Source organism: Rhinoderma darwinii, chromosome 13 (genome assembly GCF_050947455.1).
Source record: "Rhinoderma darwinii isolate aRhiDar2 chromosome 13, aRhiDar2.hap1, whole genome shotgun sequence".
NCBI lineage: Eukaryota > Metazoa > Chordata > Amphibia > Anura > Rhinodermatidae > Rhinoderma > Rhinoderma darwinii.
Genome location: NC_134699.1, coordinates 50,317,872 through 50,333,809, shown reverse-complemented (window position 1 = coordinate 50,333,809; position 15,938 = coordinate 50,317,872). Strand labels below are relative to the sequence as shown.

General features: G+C 43.9%; 1 protein-coding gene across 2 annotated transcripts in view; it reads left to right on the top strand.

The window, feature by feature from the left end:
* The window catches only part of LLGL2 (LLGL scribble cell polarity complex component 2), a 76,761-nt gene that overhangs the window by 40,361 nt on the left and 20,462 nt on the right, over positions 1–15,938 (top strand). For both annotated transcript variants that reach the window (XM_075846426.1, XM_075846425.1), the window contains exons 3-12: positions 1,175–1,272; positions 1,372–1,453; positions 6,437–6,552; positions 8,635–8,793; positions 8,878–9,040; positions 9,150–9,282; positions 9,363–9,417; positions 9,519–9,673; positions 11,449–11,666; positions 13,770–13,837. In XM_075846426.1, coding sequence (XP_075702541.1) covers positions 1,175–1,272; positions 1,372–1,453; positions 6,437–6,552; positions 8,635–8,793; positions 8,878–9,040; positions 9,150–9,282; positions 9,363–9,417; positions 9,519–9,673; positions 11,449–11,666; positions 13,770–13,837 — 1,247 coding nt within the window. The remainder of the gene's footprint in view (positions 1–1,174; positions 1,273–1,371; positions 1,454–6,436; positions 6,553–8,634; positions 8,794–8,877; positions 9,041–9,149; positions 9,283–9,362; positions 9,418–9,518; positions 9,674–11,448; positions 11,667–13,769; positions 13,838–15,938) is intronic.

Sequence of the window (15,938 nt, the reverse complement as noted above, 5' to 3'; positions counted from 1 at the left end):
ATGATTTGTAAATTTCACCTCCTACGTTGCTTTAATTCCTGTGAAACACCTAAAGGGTTAAAACACTTTCTGAATGCTGTTTTGAATACTTTTAGGGGTGCCGTTTTCAAAATGGGGTGATTTATGGAGACTTTCTAATATATAAGGCCCTCAAAGCCACTTCAGAACTGAACTGGTCCTTGTAAAAATCGCCTTTTGACATTTTCTTAGAACTTTAGCAGCGATTTATCATATTTTTAAGTCTTGTCACGTCCTAGAAAAATAAAATGTTCAAAAAAACCATGCAAATATAAAGTAAACATATGGGAAATGTAAACTAGTAACTATTTTGCGTGTTATTCCTATCAGTTTTACAAGCAGATGCATTTAAATTTAGAAAAATGCAAATATTTGCACATTTTCTCCAAATCTTTTTCTACAAAAATATTGAATTTATCGACTATTTTTTCACTAACATAAAGTACAATATGTCACGAGAAAACAATCTCAGAATCACTTGGGTAGGTAAAAGAATTCCCAATTTATTACCACATAAAGTGACTGTCAGATTTGAAAAATCGTCTTCGTCCTGAAGGTCAAAACAGGCTCAGTCCTGAAGGGTTTAAACGCTTGTGGGGGAAGAAAAGGCCGTTTCTGTTTTTTTTTGTTTTTTGGCCTGACAAAGCCATGTGAACTAAGTTAAAGCGGAGTTCTTATTGGTTGCTACAGGCAAGACGGTCAGTTTCTTTTAGAAAAACACATGCCCCTCGCAAAGCGCACTGATGCAATAGCGCAACGCACGCGGAAAAGACGTGCATAAAATCTGTCCCGCTCGTGTGAATGCAGCCTAAGTCTTTTGACTTCATTACCTATACTGGTTCTCTATAGAGGTCTTGTCCGTATAATAATCCAAAGTGTTTAATGCCAGTATATGAGGCAACCGTGCTACCCGCTAAGCAGTCACCTTTCTCTCACCTTGGACTTCATCTTTAAAACATTCATTTTACCGAAGAAATGTAGGGTTTTACTAGGATAGAAACCTAAATGATGCCTCACGCCAAAATAGATGCCTTCTATCTCTCATAGTATCCTTTTATTATTTTTGCACAGCAGTTACTTTTTTCCCTTTCTAGTGCTTGATATTTTCAAGCCCACGTTCATGTAATAATACTGACCCATTTTGTTTTCTTTGTAGACCGTCGAACATGGATTTCCTCACCAACCAAGTGCCCTGGGATTTAGCGACTCTCTACGACTCATGGCAATTGGTACCCGTTCCGGAGCCATCAAAGTGTATCCTTTAACCTTTATAGTTGCATTCATGTCCATATCTGTGATACAAAAACAAACATTTCAAAACAATTTTTTTTCTTTAACCCAAATTTTCATCAGATATGGTTGCCCTGGAGTGGAGTTCATGAACTTGCATGAGCAGAATAATGCAGTGATAAAGATCACCTTTGTTCCAAACCAGGTGAGAGGTGTTTGAGGGCATCCCTGCATGTCGCTTCTCTGCTGGAAGAGGTGGTCTCCTGTATCGGTTACTGTTAGCCGCAGGGCAGTGGAATCTGTAAGCCAAACTTCCGACTCCTATTTTTTCAACTGTCCGACTCCTTCATAAATGGTTCATGTATAATCAGCCCGGTTGTCTGCTTGATGTGTGCGTCACTGTTGTAACAAAACCGTGAGCATTCAGATAACTTTATGCAGCTATAAATATATATATCCTGGAAATCAGGTGCGAGTCTATGGGAAAAAAATAAACATGTTCTATATTAAATACTTGCATTAATGGGGTTTTCCCATAATCCTTAATCGCCTATCAATATGATAGGTGATTAAATATTTGATCGGTGGGAGTCTGGCAGCTGGGGCCCCCACTGATCACTAGAACAGGCAGGGCAAATATGGGGAGGAGCTTGCGCCGCAGTTACTGGCCACTCTTGTAGATAGCTTCAGTAGGGGGCGGCTTCCAGAAACAATGTATGAAGCGACTATAGTAGTTCTGCCTAAAGAGGGGAAGGATCCTCAACTCCCGGGCTCTTATAGACCAGTTTCACTGCTGACGGCGGATATTAAAATCATGGCGAAAGTATTGGCGCTTCGACTAGCTAAAGTAGTAGCTGGGGTGGTACACGGAGATCAGGCCGGTTTTATGCCATCCAAATCGACGGCGGTAAATCTGAGGCGGCTGTTTTTGAATTTACAAGTTATGCCGGATAATCGTGGGGGGAGAGCCATAATGTCCTTAGATGCGGCCAAAGCATTCGATTGTGTGGAGTGGAATTATTTGTGGTCAGTTCTGGAAAAAATGGGATTTGGCCCTAATTATATAAAATGGGTAAAATTGTTGTATGTAGCCCCGACAGCAAAGATAAGGGTGAATGGGGTGTTATCGGATCGGTTTGCGCTGGAGCGGGGAACGCGTCAGGGATGTCCATTGTCCCCATTGTTGTTTGCGGTGGAACCCTTGGCGTGTGCAGTGAGACAACATGAACAAATTCAGGGGTTGAGATATGGGGGGGTGGAGGAAAGAATTGCATTATACGCAGATGATATGCTGCTATTCATGGCGGATACCGAACGCACATTACCGTTAGTGATGGCCCTAATTAAGCGGTTTGGGAAATATTCAGGACTACTCATTAATTGGTCAAAATCGGCCCTAATGCTCCTGGACCTGGGGGATAATCAGAATGGGGAAGAGGAGGTGGAGATACCTGTGGTGAAGGAGTTTAAGTATTTGGGGGTGAGGGTGACGGCGAAAGTACAGGATTATATGTCCCTTAATGTAATGCCACTGTTAACAAAGATAAAAGCCAAAGTAGAGGCGTGGAATAAGTTGCCCCTATCGGCTCTGGGTAGGACAAATTTGATTAAAATGATCCTTATGCCCCAGGTGTTGTATGTCCTACATAACTCACCGGTATGGATCCCCAAATATTGGTTCAGGAGATTGCATAACCTTTTTAGGGACCTAGTATGGAAGAAGGGGGTACCTAGGATTAAACTGGAGAAATTACAGCTGCCAAAGGAGGAGGGGGGCCTGGCTGTTCCCAATGCTTGGGTGTATTATTTAGCTGCCCAATGTCAGCATTTCTGGGGGTGGGAGCAGGAAGAGACATGGGGGTCCAGTGCGCGCATCCTATCATATCTGGGGGGGGGGGGGAGAACCCGTTGGCAGGACTGGAAGCGCACAGATATAAACAGATGGCGAGTACCAGACCCACTCTGCTTCTCATACATAAGGTGTGGTGGCAGTGCAAGCAATTGCTGGGGATAGGAGAGTGCACTAAATATACACCGCTCTGGAGAAATGCTTATTTGGGGGAATTGGGTAAATTGGAAGGGATGCAGGGGTGGGAGCAGCAAGGCATAATACGGTTGAATCAGTTGTACGAGGGAGACATACTCAAATCTTTTCAGCAAGTAAGGGAGGAGTTTCAACTGGACTCCCGCATGTTTTATCAGTACCTGCAGATTCGGCACGCAGTGCAGACACAAGCGGTCAGTGTGGACCTGACGATGCATGCAGCGGGGGTGTTGGAGCATATTGCAAAGGCAGTAACATCAAAAGGATTAATCTCATTGGTTTATCGCAGGTTGTTGATGGAACATCTGGGAGATCCTATGGCAACAGTGAAAGCAATATGGGAGAGGGATGTGGGTCCTATTACAACAGTCCACTGGGAGGCGGTATTGGCAGCAACATGTACTTTGTCCATTAATGTAGCACAACGAAGATCGCAGTTGTTTCTGATACATAGGGTGTACAGGACCCCGTGGGTGCTGAAACAAATGGGATTAAGAGCGGATGCAAAGTGCCCTAGGTGCCCGGAAGAAAAAGCAGACATCCTTCATATGTTCTGGACATGTGGGAAGCTGGGGAGTCTGTGGACGGAAATATTGGAAATAGTGGGGAGAGTGTTTGAGGTACAGATCCCATGGGATCCTGTAGTAATGCTGCTAGGGTATGTTGGAGATTTGGGGGGAGATAGGATGTCAGGGTTGGCAATTGCTAAAATACTGTATCAAGTTCGGAAAGGAATTGCAAAGCACTGGCTGGATGCGGAGCCACCATCAACACAAGAAATCATAGGGGCACTTAACTCACAGGTTCTGATGGAGTATAGGATATACTCCAAGAGGGGGTCCAGGGTCAAGTTCGACAAACAATGGGCTAGGTGGATTGATCAATCTGGGTATGCTTCTGTGGAGCTAATGACACTAAGGCAACAAGTGCAGGTATAGGGCAACTGAGGGGAGAGGATTGGAAAAGTGGTACTGAGGAGATCGGCTGGGGGGGATACAGGGGGGAGTTGGGGGGAAGGGAATGGTTGGTTAAATGTAAAGAATTGGGTCTGTTGAAAATTGCTTGTACACTGTATGAGAACGTACAATGACCTGTAATAATGTGGAGTTTTGTTGAATAAAATTGAACTGATTAAAAAAAAAAAAAAAAAAAAGAACAGGCAGGGCAGCCTTGCCACTCCTGGGAGCCCCATATGAATCAAGAGGTACTCGGTTTGCGCTGCCACCGCTTCATTCATTTCTATGGGGCTGCCAAGCGCGATCTTTGGCAGACCCATAGAAATGAATGGAGCTGTGGCTGAGCATGCGCAGTACCGCTTCATTCATATGGGGCTCCCAGGATCGGTAAGGCTGCCTGTTCTCGATCGGTGGGGGTCCCAGCGGTTGGAACACCAATGATCAGATATTTATCACCTGACCTATTGATTATGGGAAAACCCCTTTTAATACGGTCGTCTAGTTTTTCTCTAGCAGTTATAAAACGACTGAATGCATGCCCGGTCAGGGCTGATCTAACTATAGGGCAAATTGTGCACTTGCACCAGGCCTCCTAGTGGTGGCACCATTTTTAGCTGTGTTTACATTCTCCACGCAGACACCGTTGAAAGCTTGTTAGGGGGCTTTGGGGCGGACACCCTAATAACGGGGGAGAACAGCATTGTGTGTGTGTCTTCCCCCTGTAGAAGTGTCCCATTAGGCAACCAGTAAAAGTGAAGGACGCAAGGTCGTTTTTTTTTTTGTTTTTTTTTTTAACAGTGTACAGGCTAGCGTTGTATGAGCTCAATATCAAGTCTGAGCCCGTACTCCGATCGGCTTTCTGGAAAAGGCTCAACATAAACAAAGCGGCTGAGCGCTCACGCAAGCACGTCTGCCGCTTTGTTTTAGCGATAGGTGGTGGTCTCAGTGCTCGGACCCCCACCATTCAAAACTTCTGACATGTCACTATGATGTGTCAGAAGTTTGAACATTTAGTTACCCTTTAAGATTTTCTAAATATCCTATCCGGTCTTTCAGATCTGACAAACAAGCTTACTCAAGATCAAGATTTACTATGCATGGTCTGATGTACCAGAAAATTAGAAATAAATGACAGAAAAAAATCAAATATTTCACTATTTGGCAGTTTGCATGAGTTTCTGCAAGTTCCTAAAAAAAAAAGTCTTGTAGAAATCTATCAGGGTAGAGGCTTGTCCAGAGGAAGGATGTTGAAACCATAGCGATTAGCACTAAAACACCATGGTTCTTTTTCCACTAGCACCCTTAGCGTATGTTCACATGGGATTTTTTGGCGCTTTTTTTAACGCGGAAACCGTGCGAAAAAAGTCCGAAAAAACCTCCAATTGATTTCAATGGGAGGTGGAGGCGTTTTTCCCCGGGAGTGGGGAAAAAGAGGCGACATGCCCTTTTTCAGGCGGTTCCGCCTCTGATCTCCCATTGACCTCAACGGAGGCAGAGAGGTTTTCGCTGCGTGTTTTTCCCGTGATGCTCAATGGCTGCGGCCGAAAAATGCTGCAAGGAATTCAGGCAGGTCAAAAATCCTGAAGGAAGTTTGAGGCAGATTTTTTCCGCCTGCAAAAAAAAAAACCTGTGTGAACTAGGCCTTAGAGGAGCAAGTTTTTTTGTGGGTTTTCTTCAGCTGGTGTCGGGTGTGACCTAACTTTTTTTTTTTTTTTTTTTTTAAATATATATGTATATTTTTTTATTGGCTTGTTACTTCTTGTCAGAGCAACATTGGGTATTTCTACTACCCTCCTGCCTGACCTAGCAGCCTAAGCCTTGACCCTTCTCCAAAACAAGTTCTTTCCCAGTCTTCATTTAGGAGGGAAAAATGAAAAAAAAAAAAACTCCAGAAAAATTTCGAAGGCTATATTAAAAACGCTTCTTGTTCCGTCCCCAGCCTACTTTGAGGCGTTTCTGCTCTGGCTCCAAACTTTTATAAATTCTATCTTATTTTAACACATTGAGAGATTAAGTTTTATTACGGTCATGTAAACCAATTATGTTAAAAATAAACTAATGCCATTTCTCCCTGACAGATATGCTTGTTTTTAAAATTTGTTTTTACACAAGGTATGTGAAATTAAGGGACCTTTTTTCATATTTTGCGTTTTCTATTTATTTTTATTTTTTTTTCCCCTCTCTCTAGTGTCAACTTATCACACTGCTGGATGACAACAGCCTCCACTTGTGGTCTCTGAGACAGCAAGATGGGGTGTCTGAACTGCAGGAGGAGAAAAAGTTTACTCTCCGTGGACCACCTGGGTGTGTAAAGACAAGTTATCAGGGCAGGAACAAATGAGCCGGCATGTGGTTTTAATGGCTGCTGTTTACCTGCAAATACATGCGGCTGTACAACGCCCACTTGGTCTAAAGTAAAACACGCCCACTTGGGCATTAAGAAAGTAATTAGCATAAAGCTAAAAATCGCTCAAAGTGGTAAAAATAGATTGTTTTTCTAAATAAAAAGCACGGCCATCTTCTTATATAGGAGATGGGGCACTTATGTGGTGACAGTCTTTAAGGCTATGTTCACACACTTAACAAAAAAACAGCTGAAAATATGGAGCTAGTTTCGTGGGAAATCGGCCCCTGATTTTCAGTCATTTTTTTTTAAGCAACTTGCGGTTTTTGGATCTGTTTTCTATTGAGTCAATGAAAAACGGCTTAAAGGGAATGTGTTGCCAGCAAAACATGTTTTTTTTTTTTTTTTTAATTAAACAATTAGTGTGTAGGTGATTAAACATTGTTCACATTTTTTTTATTTTTTTCACGAGTCAGGAAATATTATAAATTAGTTTCTAATTTATAATATTTCCCAGTGCTGGTCACTAGATGGAGCTATTCCCAAAATTGCAGCATTGCATGTGGTAAAGCAACCACATTGCTTTTTGCTGCAAAATTGGGAAAAAAGCACTCGCTCTAGTGAGCTCTGAGAATCCCCCCCTCCTTTATCCTGGCTAGTGCCAGGAGGAACGAGGGGTTTGAACGGTCTAACCTCCTACACTGTGTGTCGCCATTTTTTGAGCTAACACACAGTGTAGTAGGTTTACATACAATAGTAAACACAAACACGAACATACATAGAAATCTCTTACCTGCTCCTGCCGCCGCGGCTCCCTCCGGCCCGTCCGCTCAGTCTGCTGCCGCTGGTCCAAGTGCACAAGTCCGGAAGCCGCGACCGGAAGTAGTAATCTTACTGTCCGGCCGCGACTTCCGGTCCACAGGAAAATGGCGCCGGACGGCGCGCATTTCAAATTGGACTGTGTGGGAGCGGTGCATGCGCAGTTCCCACACAGACGGCGTACACAGAAGTGGATGGGACGGGCCCCGTTTGCAGTCCCTATGGGACTGTGGCTGCCGTATTCCATGTCTGTATGTGTCGTTAATCGACGCATACAGAAATGGAAAAAAAAATGGCAGCCCCCATAGGGAAGAAAAAGTGTAAAAATAAGAAAAAGTAACACACAAATAAATAAAAACTTTTTCCTTTTTCCTTTTTCCTTTTTCCTTTTTCCTTTTTCCTTTTTCCTTTTTCCTTTTTCCTTTTTCCTTTTTCCTTTTTCCTTTTTCCTTTTTCCTTTTTCCTTTTTCCTTTTTCCTTTTTCCTTTTTCCTTTTTCCTTTTTCCTTTTTCCTTTTTCCTTTTTCCTTTTTCCTTTTTCCTTTTTCCTTTTTCCTTTTTCCTTTTTCCTTTTTCCTTTTTCCTTTTTCCTTTTTCCTTTTTCCTTTTTCCTTTTTCCTTTTTCCTTTTTCCTTTTTCCTTTTTCCTTTTTCCTTTTTCCTTTCTTCCTTCTTGGGCTACATTCAGACGAGCGTGTTCGATTTCATGCGTGAAACACTGATGCAGTCCGTGTGCTGTCTGTGGTTTTCACGCACCCATGGTCTTCAATGGGCGAGTTGGTGCGCAAATACGCACCAATATAGGACATGCAGTCCGTGTGCTGTCTGTGGTTTTCACGCACCCATGGTCTTCAATGGGCGAGTTGGTGCGCAAATACGCACCAATATAGGACATGCAGTGAGTTTTACGCAACGGACGCAGGCTGCATGAAAAATGAATGTGTGAATAGCCCCATTGAATTGCACGGGTCTGTGGGCTGTAAGTGATTTCAATGCACGGAGGAGTATTACGCTTTAAAACCCTTTAGGGCTCCGTGTCTAAATAAATTGCTTCAGTGAGGGCTTAGACCAATCGCTTTCATTAATGCTTGGTAGGTCAAATGATAGGCCAATCAGCTGTCAGCATGTAGAGGCTGAACTATAATCGCAGGAAGCTAGACAGGAGTTAGAACTTGTAATAAATATTGAAAGATTACCTTTTATATAAATATTGCTATGTTTACAGGGCGCCACCTAGTGTAACACAAATTAAGGTGCTCCTTGCACACTCCTCTGGAGAACGGCTGTATGTGGGCACAGAAGGGGGCAGTGTCTTTACCCTTGCGCTACCATCCTTGCAAGTAATAGAGGAGAAGATAGTTGGGCATGAAATGGCCTTACGTAGGTAAGCAACGCCGTGCCCTCTTCATTGCTGTTTATTTTGACTCGAGTCAGAATTATTCTCGTCCCTTTTTTTTCATTCACCCAGTCTTCCAGATGAGTACGCTAACAGACGCCCCTTTGAGTCAGTGGAAGCGTTGCAGGAGAATCCGAACGACCCAGACCAAATCCTGATTGGCTATAGTCGTGGACTAATGATGGTGTGGAATGTAACAACTGGTCGCATTGTGCAACACTTCCTTGGCATCAAGGTATCTGCGTAAGGGTCTCTCCTCATACAGTGTACATAACATGTCCCTGAATTTTCATAACCGCTCTCATACTATGGTCTTGTGACTTTTCAAATAATTTTACTTTTAGCAACTGGAAAATGTTTTCTGGTGCAGGGATGCACAGCAAATTATTAGTTGCCACAATGATGGTGGTTACAGTCAGTGGGAAGCAACCGGGGATCTTATACAACAGTCTCCCATGGAGAATAAAGTGCCATATGGTAAGTCGCTGTCAAAATAGGAAAGATTACAGCGGACAACAGGAGTAGTTGTTGGCACTGATTCCGGTTTTGTTTCATAGGTCCTTTCCGTTGCAAAGCAATCTGTAAAATAACCTGGCTGACCTCACGCGGAGGGTGAGTAAATGATGTTGGATTGTAGAACTGAAATTATTGGCGGCAGTATTCTGTCTATGCACTCTTGATCATGCAAGTAAATGGCTTGATTCTTATTTCAGGTCACCATATATTGTGTTCCAAGGCGGCATGCCAATGGCAAGCTATGGAGACAGGCACAGCATCTCTGTAGTCCATGGTAGCCAACAAATAGCGTTTGACTTCACTTCTCGGATCATTGATCACTTGGTCATTTGCAACTCTGATCCCTCAGCTGGTAAGTAAAGATGGTGATGTGGTTTGGGTTCAAGTAGAAAAATGGCAAAGTAGCTATGTGGGTAGACCTAGAGATAAAAAAACAAAAACAAAAAAATGTCATTCTAAGCTGTCAGTTTTTTAATTAAACTTCTACATTTACTAAATTGCTGTTTGAGAAATGTGTCTAATATTCAATTGTAAGCCCCAGTTTTAGGCCCTATTCACACAACAGGAATTCCCAGCCATCACATAGCCGCAGTAGGAAAAATAGACCCAAAATGGGGCTATTCACACGGTCTATTTTTATTCTTTATTTATTTATTTTTGACGGCCTGGTAAACCGGACTGTCAAAAAATGGGACATGCTCTATTTTCGGCCATTTTCCGGCCCCCCATAGAAGTCTATGGGGCCGTGTAAAGAACGGCTTTCACTCGGATGTGATCCGACTTACGGCCGAGCTTTCTGCCGCTCGTTAGCTCTCTTCCTCACAGTGCAAAGTGCATGTGAGGAAGAGAGTATTTTTTGCTCCCTGTAGAAGCAGAATCCCCAGCCACAGTGTTGCCGAAGTTGTGGCCAGGGATTCCGCTCAAGGAGCGGCAGGGGCTTCTCTTGGCCTGGTCCCCCTACTCCTGAAACTGAATCCCTGGTGGTTTGTCCGGTGTTTCCGCTCCAGGAGAAGTCCCTGACTTCACTCCCCGTATATATGGACATTGAAGTCAGGGACTTCTCCTGGAACGGTCCCTTAGAGTGGCACCTTCTACAGGAAGGTAAGGGGTGCTATGCAAAAAAGTGCTGTGGCATTACCTGCAGGGGGGGGCAGTGTGTGGCATTACCTGCAGGGGGGGGCAGTGTGTGGCATTACCTGCAGGGGGGGGCAGTGTGTGGCATTGCCTGCAGGGGGGGGCCAGTGTGTGGCATTGCCTGCAGGGGGGGGCCAGTGTGTGGCATTACCTGCAGGGGGGGGGGCCAGTGTGTGGCATTACCTGCAGGGGGGGGCAGTGTGTGGCATTACCTGCAGGGGGGGGCCAGTGTGTGGCATTGCCTGCAGGGGGGGGCCAGTGTGTGGCATTGCCTGCAGGGGGGGGCCAGTGTGTGGCATTGCCTGCAGGGGGGGGGCCAGTGTGTGGCATTGCCTGCAGGGGGGGGGCCAGTGTGTGACATTGCCTGCAGGGGGGGGGGCCAGTGTGTGGCATTACCTGCAGGGGGGGGCCAGTGTGTGGCATTACCTGCAGGGGGGGCCAGTGTGTGGCATTACCTGCAGGGGGGGGCAGTGTGTGGCATTACCTGCAGGGGGGGCCAGTGTGTGGCATTACCTGCAGGGGGGGCCAGTGTGTGGCATTACCTGCAGGGGGGGCCAGTGTGTGGCATTACCTGCAGGGGGGGGGCAGTGTGTGGCATTACCTGCAGGGGGGGGCCAGTGTGTGGAATTACCTGTAGGGGGGGGCCAGTGTGTGGCATTACCTGTAGGGGGGGGCCAGTGTGTGGCATTACCTGCAAGGGGGACAGTGTAAAAACTAATGCGATACAGGTCGAAATCGTCTGCTAAAAACTGAAGCACAAAACTGATCCAAAACGGACGTTTTTATTGGCTGACACTGTCGTGTGAATAGAGCCTTACAGGAGCAAAAGTAAATTTATTTATTTCTTTTTTTTTTTGTCTTCATAGTATTGATAAAAATATACAGTGTATGTATAGGTATCTCTCAATTCTATCCTATCTCTCCATGGTTTTTCTTTTTCACACAACTTCTCGTATATACATCAAATTAAGAGTTTAGTGTTTTTATGTCTAGGCTGCGATGACCCACGTGCCCTTCTGGTTCTTGCGGAAGAAGAGCTTGTGGCCATAGATCTCCAGACACCTGGTTGGCCAGTTATTCAGTGCCCTTACCTGGTTTCCTTACACTGCTCGGCAATCACTTGTTCTTACCATATCTCTTCTATTCCTCTGAAGCTGTGGGAAAGAATGATCAGCGCAGGCAGAAAACAGAATACCCATTACTCCAATATGGTAAGGAAAACGTGGCATGGATTTGGCCAGGTTTCTCATAATGCTGCTTGCTTATTTTTTTTTTTTTATTAGGATTTTTTTTTAAGATAAACTAGAAGCCATGCAATCTTTGGAACTAGTCAAATATATGTTCTGGCCAGGGATGGGAGTGGTTCTATATGGTGAATATTGGATCATATAGATTCATTAGACTCTTACTGAGGACATTTCTGTTTGTTTGCAACATTATGCAAGCATCTTTATACGAGACCCCCCCCACCCCACGGTGTTTATTTACAAGCATGGCTTTGCTCTTTAGTGGTTATTTTTCGTAGCATGAATGGGATATACCTGAAAGCATCTGTTAGTCTACGTAGATTAAACTGATCGAACAGTTCAGATAAGTGTTGCTGGACCCCTCTGTTAATGGGGTCATCCTGACTCTTAGCTTTGCTGTGCTGGGAGTTAAAGCTGCTGCCGGACACTGAGATCTGTGACTTTCTTTTCACTCTGGGCGGTGTAATGTTTTCTCTATGACGCTGTCCGATCAGCATACAGCTTCCCCCCTTCCCTGCCCAGCAATACAATGTGATCATATAGTATACAGCTTTCATTCCCGACTGTGTAATCAACTGGTGATATCTCCAGTTGCTAGAACTGCGATCCTTGTGTCATATGAAAGATCAGAATCTCCTCTTTTTATATATGCCCTCAGAACCGCTGTTTTAGGTGGTCCACAGCCGGAGATATGGGCATTTGAAGTGATCCCCCTTCCCTCCAGCCTCAGTCTCTCACACTGTGTGAAGCAGCTTCATGCTGATAGGACAGAGGCAGTGAGGAGGCTCCACCCCAGGAGAATCACTGGTGTTACCTCCCACTGGTCTAGCATAGCCTCATTTGCACATTTAGAAAAAAAGCTCAAAGCTTTTAAAATAATAATTTTTGGGACACTATCACTTATCACTGTGACCGCGCCTATTCAATTATCTAAGGGAGATGGACATTACTTAGAGGCTCTGTCACCAGATTTTGCAACCCCTATCTCCTATTGCAGCAGATCGGCGCTGCAATGTAGATTACAGTAACGTTTTGTGTTTTTTTTAAAACGAGCATTTTTGGCCAAGTTATGACCATTTTTGTGTTTATGCAAATGAGGCTTTCTAAAGTACAACTGGGCGTGTTTAAAGTTATGTCCAAGTGGGCGTGTATTGTGTTCGTTACATTGGGGCGTTTTTACTACTTTTACTAGCTGGGCGTTCTGAATAGAAGTATCATCCACTTCTCTTCGTTACCACCCAGCTTCTGGCAGTGCAGACACACAGCGTGTCCTTGCTCATCCGACGCGATGAAGTTCCTGTGGGAGGAAGTGAGTGACGTGTCAGCGTGATCTCGCGAGGACACGCCGTGTTGTCTGTGCACTGCCAGAAGCTGGGTGGTAACGAAGAAAAGTGGATGATGCGGATTCGTCAGCATCATACACTTCTATTCACAACGCCCAGCTAGTAAAACAAGTAAAAACGCCCAGATGTACATACACAATACACGCCCACTTGGACATAACTTTAAACACGCTCAGATGCAACACACACAATACACGCCCAGTTGTACTTTAGAAAGCCTCATTTGCATAAATATAAAAATGGTCATAACTTGGCCAAAAATGCTTGTTTTTTTAAATAAAAACGTTACTGTAATCTACATTGCAGCGCCGATCTGCTGCAATAGGAGATAGGGGTTGGAAAATCTGGTGACAGAGCCTCTCTAAGCCCTTTACCCTCTTCCAGAAAAAGGACTAACTATTATGTCCTAATTGTGGTTTTCTTACTGTAATATACAGCCGACGACATGTAGCCGTTGCAAAAGTCTTATCTTAAAGCAATAAAACCGCAATGAGAATTCTGCTAGTGTGAACAAAATGTAAAAACACTGATGACCTGCGTTTTACCAGTAGCGGGAGTAAATTGAATATCGTGGATTAGAAGGATGTTGAATACAATGGGATCTTAGTGTTTAGTATGCTCCCTCTAGTGGTGGCTGCTTGCGGCCTGTGTTCTGACTTTTAGCCACTAGAGGGCTACATTTACCAGTAGCTTATTTACTTTATGTTGCATTTTCTCTTTACAGCCGTGGCCAGTTGATGGTGGTGTGAACATGGCTGAAGCCCCAAGACAAAGGGACTTGCTACTGACAGGGTGAGTTGCTATTATTTATATGCAGTAGATTTACCATTCCGGTGTACTCTTTGCAGACGGTCTACCTGCATATGCATATATAGTTCAGTGGAGCATTCAATCTGGCTTCCACATGTCTTTCTCATACACTAGCACCAGGATGCCAGTTGACTCATCTGTATATCTTGAGGATTCCCATGAAAACTCAGGACCCAGTGCTGTAAGCAGGTGTGGCAGCAGATTAAAGAGGACCTGTCCTGTCCCTTGGAGTGTTAAAGGGGTTGTCCGGGATATTTAAAAAGTCTGCAGACCTGGAATGTTATAAAATAAAAAAAAGTAATACTCACCTGATATTTCAGGTGATGACCTGATTAGATAGATGGATCTATCGATCGTGCATGTCAAGTGGGGGGTTGGGGGAGTATGGAGTGGGCTCACGGGCTCAGTACCATCATGCTCGTTTAACTCTTTAGATGCTGTGGTCATTAACGACCGTGGCATTTAAGTAGTTAGAAACAGGGGAGGCCCCCTGAAACATTGCAACAGACGCGATGTGATCGCGGGGCGTCGATGGTAACGATCTACTGCAATACATTAATATTGCACTATATCATGCAAGCGATAAACTCCCATAGTCGCATCAATAAAAAAAAGTGAACCTGTTTTTTTCTGAGATCTAAAAAAAAAAAATTAACCCCTTAGTGACCACCAATACGCCTTTTCACGGTGGTCACTAAGGGGCCTTAGGCTAGGCCTCCACCTTTTTACTCCGGCCCAGTCTAAGCACTTCACGGGTGTTCCGTGCTGTCTGGCAAACGGGCTCCTGCTCCACTGGCCACGATCGAAGTTTACTTAGAGCTTTGCCATTTAACACGTTAAATGCTGCGCTCATTACCGACTGCGGCATTTAAATAATTTGCAGAGAGATTTACACTGACAGGCAATAATGCTCTGGTATACTAAAGCATTATAGCAGCGATCTGAAGATCGCATAGTAAAAGAATAAGTAATAAATGTGAAAACTTTTACTAAATCCACTTTTTATGGAAAATGGATTTGTTTACTGTATGTGTAAAAAATAAATAAAAGTACACATATATGGTATTGCTGCGACCGTAATGACCCAAACAAAGTTAATATGTAATTTAAACCGCAAGCTGAACACTGTAAAAAATAAATAAAAAACCATGGCGAAATTGCTATTTTTTTCCATTGTCCCCCAAAAAGTCATAATAAAAGTGCCCCAAAACAGTACCAATCAAAACTACATCTCGTCCTGCAAAAAACAAGCCCTCGTATAACTACATTGACATAAAAATATTACGGCTCTTGGAAAGCGACGATGCAAAAATAAAGAATTTTAGTTCAAAAGTGTTTTTATTGTGCAAAAGCAGTAAACCAAAAAACCTCTACATATGTGGTATCGCCGTAATCGTACCGACCCATAGAATAAAGGTAACTTGTTATTTACGCCGCACAGTAGACGGCGTCAATTTAAAATGCATAGAATAGAGACATTTCAGGTTGGTCACTAAGGGGTTAAAAGTTCAATAAACCACCTTTTCACGGACTGACGTCCGTCCGGACTGAAACGTAGCTATTTTTGTACATGGGTGAATAAACCACTACTAGTGCAGCGTCTATTTCCTCGTATCTATATATCTAGATCTATCTCTCGTAACTGGTATTGCCATGTCCGAACCATTACAATATATTGGTAGTAGAAAAGGAGAGCGAGGGGAAAAAAAAAATCTCGCTCCAGCGCTGAGTTTAAAAGGAAAATCTTCCACTTTATTGTAAAGGAGTTTAAAACTTACGCGAGCACCGAGGGGTGGACGCACAGAGCCTACGTGTTTCTACCAATTCATTCGGTCTTAATCATGACATGCCTAAGACCGAGTGAATCAGTTGAAACGCGTAGCTTCTGTGCGTCCACCCCTCTATTGTAAAGTGTAACACTTGCACGAGCACAAAGTGGAAGATTTTAGTTTTAAACTCCATGCTGGATCGAGATTTTTTTTTTCTTTCTTTTCTACTGCAATTTAACAGCGTGCCACCTCGGATCTGTGTGCAATTTTTGGGATCAAAAACGCCAAGACTGGTGAGCTGGAGAAACTTTTCG